At 50.9% G+C, this 7,647-nt stretch overlaps 1 protein-coding gene across 1 annotated transcript in view; it reads left to right on the forward strand.

The window, feature by feature from the left end:
• Positions 1 to 6,727: 6,727 nt before the first annotated feature.
• Positions 6,728 to 7,647, forward strand: part of MORN3 (MORN repeat containing 3) — a 24,709-nt gene continuing 23,789 nt past the window's right edge. The window contains exon 1 of the mRNA XM_017872060.1: positions 6,728 to 7,078. Within this exon, the coding sequence (XP_017727549.1) occupies positions 6,931 to 7,078 (148 nt within the window). The 5' untranslated portion in view covers positions 6,728 to 6,930. The remainder of the gene's footprint in view (positions 7,079 to 7,647) is intronic.

The raw sequence follows: 7,647 nt of genomic DNA on the forward strand, positions 1-7,647 counted from the left end.
GGCCTCCCAAAGTGCTGGGATTACAGGCTTGAGCCACTGCGCCCGGCCGGGTGCACCTTTCTCTCTCCCAGTAGACTGTAAGTCCCTGAGTTACTGAAGCCACTTCACCTGTTTGGGTAGAGAGCTGGGAGAGCCCAGAACTGACACCCTCCATGTGACCCACAGGTAACGGCTGACCTACATTCCAGCCTGGGTGACAAAGTGAGACTCTGTCTCAAAAAATAAAAATAAATAAATAAAACAAAAAATAAAAATAATAAGGCCGGGTGCGGTGGTTCACGCCTATAATCGCAGCACTTTGGGAGGCCAAGGCGGAAAGATCACCTAAGGTCAGGAGCTGGAGACCAGCCTGGCCAACATGGTAAAACCCCGCCTCTATTAAAAATACAAAAATTAGCCGGGCATGGTGACCAGCATCTGTAATCCCAACTACTCTGGAGGCTGAGGCGGGAGAATCGCTTAAACACATGAGGCAGAGGCTACAGTGAGCTGAGATTGTGCCACTGCACTCCAGCCTGGGTAACAGAGCAAGACTCTGTCTCAAAAAATAATAAAATAAGTAAATACATAAAAATAAAAAATAAAAATAATAAGAACGGATCTGAGGACAAAGGGGTGGATGACAGGACACCTACCCATTTCTGTAGTCCACAGAGATTTGCCAAGCGCGTGCTGTGCACCGGGCCTGTGCTCGGTGTTGGGGCTGCAGCCTGGGATAGCATGGACAGAATGGTCTGCTGCAGCCAGAGCTGCTTCTGTACAGCAGAGGAATCCCCACCCCAGAAGAGCAGGTCCTCTCAGGGGTTGTCTCCAGCCTAGATGGTACCTTTGTGCCAAGTAGAAAAAGTGGTCCTTCCAGGAGGACACAGCCCTGTGGGCACACAGCTTGGGAAGCAGATGAGGCAAGCTGGGCACTCCACGGCAAAGTATCATATCCACAACCATGCCTGGAGACTCTGGTTTCTTTTTTCTTTTCTTTTTTTTCTTTCTTTCTCTTTCTTTCCTTCTTTCTTTCTTTTTTTTTTTTTTTTTTGAGACGGAGTTTTGCTCTGTCGCCCAGGCTGGAGTGCAGTGGCACGATCTCAGCTCACTGCAAGCTCCGCCTCCCGGGTTCACACCATTCTCCTGCCTTAGCCTCCCAAGTAGCTGGGACTACAAGCGCCCGCCACCGCACCTAGCTAATTTTTTGTATTTTTAGTAGAGACAGGGTTTCACCGTGTTAGCCAGGATGGTCTCAATCTCCTGACCTTGTGATCCGCCCTCCTCGGCCTCCCAAAGTGCTGGGATTACAGGCGTGAGCTACCGTGCCTGGCCTCTTTCTCTCTTCCTTTATTCTCTCTCTCTCTCTCTCTCTCTCTCGCTCTCTCTCTCTCTCCCTCTCTCTCCCTCTCCCTCTCTCCCTCTCTCCCTACTCTCTCTCTCTCTCCCTCCCTCTCTCCCTCTCTCCCTCTCTCTCTCTCTCTCTCTCTCTCTCTCTCGACTTCTTCTTCTTTTTTTTTTGACAGGGTCTCACTCTTTTGCCCAGGGTGACCTTGGCTCACTGCAGCCTTGCCCTCCAGGGTTCAAGCAATTCTCCTGTCTCAGCCTCCCAAGTAGCTGGGATTACAGGTGTGGGCCACCATGCCCAGCTAAAACTTTCGTATTTTTAGTAGACAGGGTTTCCCCATGTTGGCCAGGCTGGTGTTGAACTCCTGATCTCAAGTGATCCACCTGCCTTGGCCTCCCAAAGTGCTGGGATTACAGATGTGAGCCACCACACCTGGCTGAGACTCTGATTCCTTTCTAGAAGGAATCCTTAACCTGAGGACCACCAACTCCCACAGTGGGAGTCCCTGAAAGCGCCTCATTCATTCATTCACTCATTCATTCATCCAACAAATACTGAACAAATTTGTGTGTCTGGCACACTTCTAGGTCCTACAGAGATGGCAGTAAGAAAGCACAAAAACTTTTCTGCTTGCAAATAGGGCAAAATGCCAGTAATTGTTAAAAATAGGCAGAGGCAGTAACAGGTGTTCATTGTAGTTTTTTTTTTTCTGTGTTTGAAATTGTTATTGAAAATAGAAGTTGGAAGAAAAAAAATGTTTGTCTTCCAAGAGACAGACAATAAATAAGGGGTGTATGTGTGGTGGTGCCAAGTGCTAAAGAGGACATAAAACAGAAATGAGGGGGTTGGCAAATGTATATGGAAATTCCAACTTTAAATAGGGTGATTCCAGGAACTCCTCACTGAGAAGGTGATTTTTGAATAAAGCCCTGAAGGAAAGAAGGGAATGATCCAGGCTGCTTTCCGGAGGAACAGATGTCCTGGCAGCAGGCACAAAAGAGGCAAAGGCCCCGAGGCCAGAACATGCCCAGTATTTTCCAGGAACAGCAATGAAGCAAGTATGTGGCTGAAGCAGAGAGCAGGTGCCAGGAGTGGGGGGGGGGAGGGGGGGCAAGGTCTGATTGGAAAGGGGAGGCGTGGGCAGATCACCAGGGCCTTGAAGGCCACTGGAAGGGCTGCGGCTTTTACCCTGAGTGACCAGGGGAGCCCCTGGAGGGTGTGAGCCAAGAGTGACTGAAGTCGACTTGTGTAGGGTAATGAGAAGGCACCCTTCAGGGTTTAGGGGGTCTTTAGAGCTCCCATGAGACAGAGCAGTCCAGACCCTACATGGCTAAGGACCAGTGTGATGGCAGGGCACAGTGGCTCACGCCTCTAATCCCAGCACTTTGGGAGATGAGGTGGGCGAATCACTTGAGGTTAGGAGTTCAAGATCAGCTTAGCCAAACCCCATCTCTACTAAAAATACAAAAAATTAGCTGGGCGTGGTGGTGGGCGCCTATAATCACAGTTACTTGGGAGGCTGAAGCAGGGAGAATCGCTTGAACCAGGGCGGCGAAGGTTGCAGTGAGCCGAGATCGCGCCACTGCACTCCAGCCTGGGCGACAGAGTGAGACTCCATCTCACAAAACAAAACAAAAACAAAACAAAACATAAAAAACAAAAAAAGTGTGACGTAAGTTTGACGATCAAATTTTGCCGCTATCGGATCTCTGCAGGAAGGGGCGGGCACTGCCTGGTTGCTAGGCTGGGGCGGCGCGTTGCCATAGCGACCCTGGCCGGGCCGCGGCGCAGGCTGCTGAAGGACTTTGAAGCTGAAGGCTGCGATCCCGCAGGTGAGCGCAGGTGAGCCGGGCGCATGTGGGGCAGGACAAGGACTCCTGACTGACCCCAAGCCATCTGGTTCCTGGCTCCTCCCCCTTCCATTGTGGGTTTTTTTTTTTTTTTCCCCTTGAGACAGGGTCTCCCTCTGTCCCGTAGGCTGAAATGCAGTGGCGCCGGATGATAGCTCACTGCAGTCCTGACCTCCTAGGATCAAGGCATCTTCCCACCTCAGCCTCCCGCGTAGCCGGGATACAGGCCTGCGCCACCATGCTCAGCTGATTTTTTTTTTTGGAAGAGACAAGGTCTCACTATGGTTTCCCAGGCTGGTCTCCAACTCTTGGACTCATGCGATCCTCCCGCATCAGCTTCCCAACGTGCTGGGATTGCAGGAGGCAGCCCCTGTGCCGCCAGGGTGGTCTGTTACTCAGCACCAAAACAACCTGGGCCGACTTTCATTTCCTGTCAACAGCCCACGTGTTAAGACCACAGCCTCCTCGGAGTAGAACCTATGTTCCCTAAACTGTGGGATGGAGAGTGATTTTAGGTTACACTTATGAGGTGTGAAGTAACATCCAATGACATCATGAGAAAGTTATTAGAGTCTGGGTTCTCTTACAATTCTGAGTAAGCCAAGGAGAGTCAGTCTGGTGATTACATGACATTAACACCTCTTTTAACATTTGCCAATCTTTTTTTTTTTTTTTTTTTTTTTTGAGAAGGAGTTTTGCTCTTTTCGCCCAGGCTGAGTGCAGTAGCGCGATGTCAGCTCACTGCAACCTCCTCCTTCCAGTTTCAAGGGATTCTCTTGCCTCAGCCTCCCGAGTAGCTGAGATTGCAGGTGTCGCGCCCGGCTAATTTTTGTATTTTTAGTAGAGACGGGGTTTCACCATGTTGGCCAGGCTGGTCTCAAACTCCCGACCTCGTGATCTGCCCACCTCAGCCTCCCAAAGTGCTGGGATTACAGGCGTGAGCCACCGCGCCCAGCCTTACTAATTCCTATTTTTAACAGAGACCTTGGAGCTCAACCTACTCTAAGCCATAGCATCTAGCTAAGACTTAAGTTGGTTCGTTCAATGTTTTTATTTTTACATTTATCGTTGCCTTAGGGTACCTGCTACTGGTTTTCTATTTATAATAATGATACGTAAAGCCTCCATTCTTCTTCTTCTTTTTTTTTTTTTTTGAGACGGAATCTTGCTTTGTGGCCCAGGCTGGAGTGCAGTGGCGCGATCTTGGCTCACTGCAAGCTCTGCCTCCCTGCAAGCTCCACCTCCCGGGTTCACCCCATTCTCCTGCCTCAGCCTCCTGAATAGCTGGGACTACAGGCTCCCGCCACCATGCCTGGCTAATTTTTTTGTATTTTTAATTGAGACGGGGTTTCACCGTGTTAGCCAGGACGGTCTCGATCTCCTGACCTTGTGATCTGCCTGCCTCGGCCTCCCAAAGTGCTGGGATTACAGGTGTGAGCCACCATGCCTGGCCTTTTTTCTTTTTTTTTTTTTTGAGACAGAGTCTCACTCTGCCTGGCCCAGGCTGGAGTGCAGTGGTGCAATCTCGGCTCACTGCAGCCTCCTCCTCCCGGGTTCAAGCGATTCTCCTGTCTCAGCCTCCGGAATAGCTCGGACTGCAGGCATGGGACACCACACCTGGCTAATTTTGTATTTTTAGTAGAGACCAGGTTTCACCATGTTGGATAGGCTGGTCTTAAACTCCTGACCTCAGGCCATCCACCAGCCTCAGTCTCCCAAAGTGCTAGGATTGCAGGCATGGGCCACTGCAGCTGGCCCTCCTTTTTTCAATATATGTATTTTTTTAAATGAGTTAACTTATTTTATTATTATTATTATTATCTTTTTTTTTTTTTTTTTTTTGATGGAGTTTCGCTCTGTCACCCGGCTGGAGTGCAGTGGTGCGATCTCGGCTCACTAAAAGCTCAGGCTGGTCTCTAACTCCCGGGTTCACGCAATTCTCCTGCCTCAGCCTCCCGAGTAGCTGGGACTACAGGCGTCCGCCACCACACCCAGCTAATTTTTTGTATTTTTGTAGAGATAGGTTTTCATAGTGTTAGCCAGGATGGTCTCGGTCTCCTGACCTTGTGATCCACCCTCCTCGGCCTCCCAAAGTGCTGGGATTACAGGTGTGAGCCACCGCGCCTGGCCTTATTATTTTTTAAGACTGAGTGTTGCTCTGTCACCCAACCTGGAGTGCAATGGTGCCAACTCAGCTCGCTGCAACCTCCGCCTCCCGGATTCAAGCGATTCTCCTGCCTCAGCCTCCTGAGTAGCTGGGATTACATAGGCGCATGCCACCAGGTCTGGCTAATTTTTGTATTTTTAGTAGAGACAAGGGTTCACCATGTTGACCAGGCTGGTCTCGAACTCCTGACCTCAGGTGATCCGCCTCGGCCTCCCAAAGTGCTGGGATTACAAGGGTGAGTCACTGCGCCTGGCCCTCCTTTTTTCAATATATATATTGATTTTTTTTTTTTTTTGAGGCGGAGTCTCGCTCTGTCGCCGGGGCTGGAGTGCAGTGGCCAGATCTCAGCTCACTGCAAGCTCCGCCTCCCGGGTTTACGCCATTCTCCTGCCTTAGCCTCCCGAGTAGCTGGGACTACAGGCGCCCGCCACCTCGCCCGGCTAGTTTTGTATTTTAGTAGAGACGGGGTTTCACCGTGTTAGCCAGGATGGTCTCGATCTCCTGACCTCGTGATCCGCCCGTCTCGGCCTCCCAAAGTGCTGGGATTACAGGCTTGAGCCACCGCGCCCGGCCATATATTGATTTTTTAAAGTGAGTTAACTTATTTTTATTTTCTTCTTGAGTAAAGTTCTCACTCTGTCATCCAAGCTGGAGTGCAGTGGCATGATCTCGGCTTACTGCAACCTCTGCCAAGTGAGTTAATTTACATACAAAGATTAATAATAGTACATGTGATATTTGGAAATGAGAGGGGAAAAAAATCCCAACGGCATAGAATTTGGGACCTGAGATTGTTTCCCCACTGCCAGTTTTTGCTCTGCCTGTTTTCTTTGCCTGGAATGATTTTTCCCTACTCCTAGGTGTGATTGTCAAAATATGTAACCCATATTTTGGGTTCATATTTTGGATTCATATTTGGCTCAGTGGCTCATGCCTGTAATCCCAGCACTTGGAGAGGCTGAGGTGGGTGGATCATTTGAGGTCAGGAATTCAAGACGAGCCTGGCCAACATGGTGAAGCCCCGTCTCTACTAAAAATACAAAAATCAGCCAGGTGTGGTGGTGGGCGCCTGTAATCCCAGCTATTTAGGAGGCTGAGGCAGGAGAATCACTTGAACCCAGGAGGCAGAGGTTGTAGTGAGCCAAGATGGCGCCACTGCACTCCAGCCTGGGCAACAAAGCAAGATTCCGTCTCTAAATAAATAAATACATAAATATAAATATTTAGAAGACATCAAAAAAAATATATATATACACGTATACATGATGCCACCCCCTCCCTAGGGGCAGCTTCTCCCTGATGCCATCACAAACCCTCCTGCTCTACTGGTCTCCCTAGATTCCCAAGTGATTGTGCCATCAGACCCCCTGGGAGGGGGCCCCTGGGAGAGGCAAGGGAGGGGCCAGCCAAAGGTCAGTCCAGCACTAAAGGATCCCCACCAAGGGCCGTTCACCTGCCCCGGGAACTCAGAACACACATGACTCGCCCCACTTGAGCTCAGGATCCCGGCATTACACGGGGCACACTGAGCCCCAGATGTTCCTAACCCCTTTCCAGCACCCTCCATCCTTGCAGAAGCAGCCACCATGCCAGACTCGAATAAGTGCCCGAAAAAGTCGGAGTCCCTGTGGAAGGGGTGGGACCGGAAGGCCCAGAAGAACGGCCTGCGGCGCCAGGTGTATGCTGTGAATGGCGACTACTACGTGGGCGAGTGGAAGGACAACGTGAAACACGGTGAGTGGGACTCTAGGACGGGCGGCCAGAGTGGGGTCGCAGCCACGGTGGGCAACAGGGCCAGGAAGGCAGCGTACAGAGCTCACTGGGGACATGAGATGTGTCCCCAAGGCTCCCCCAGGATGAGTGCTGGCCCAGGCCAGCTGGGGGCCTCCATGTGCTGGGGCTTCTGAACAAATTCAGCCCTGACTTCAACAGAGTGAGGGTCTCAGGACCAGCAGTGGACAGAGGGTCTTGAGAAACTGGCCTGTCCCCGGGGCTCTGGGACCTAGGGGGCTCAGTTCCTGCCTTCTGAGACTTGGGTTAAGCACTAGGCTGGCTGGCAACAAGAAAAGCCAATCCCCCCGAAACCAGCTTGCAGCGGGGTTCTGGGCTTTGCATTCATCTGTGATGCTCTGCAGAGGGCTGAGCTCCACGCACAAGGGAGGACCCCCTACTCCATCCCCCCGAGGAGGAGCCAGGGCTCAAGTCTGACCAGCAGGGGGCAAAGGGGTCCTGTCGATACAAACTAAATCCTGATTGGGGGAAAAAAAGAAAGAAAAAAGAGCTTTTAATTTTTTTTTTTTTTT

Source organism: Rhinopithecus bieti, unplaced genomic scaffold (genome assembly GCF_001698545.2).
Source record: "Rhinopithecus bieti isolate Rb0 unplaced genomic scaffold, ASM169854v2 scaffold_6776, whole genome shotgun sequence".
NCBI lineage: Eukaryota > Metazoa > Chordata > Mammalia > Primates > Cercopithecidae > Rhinopithecus > Rhinopithecus bieti.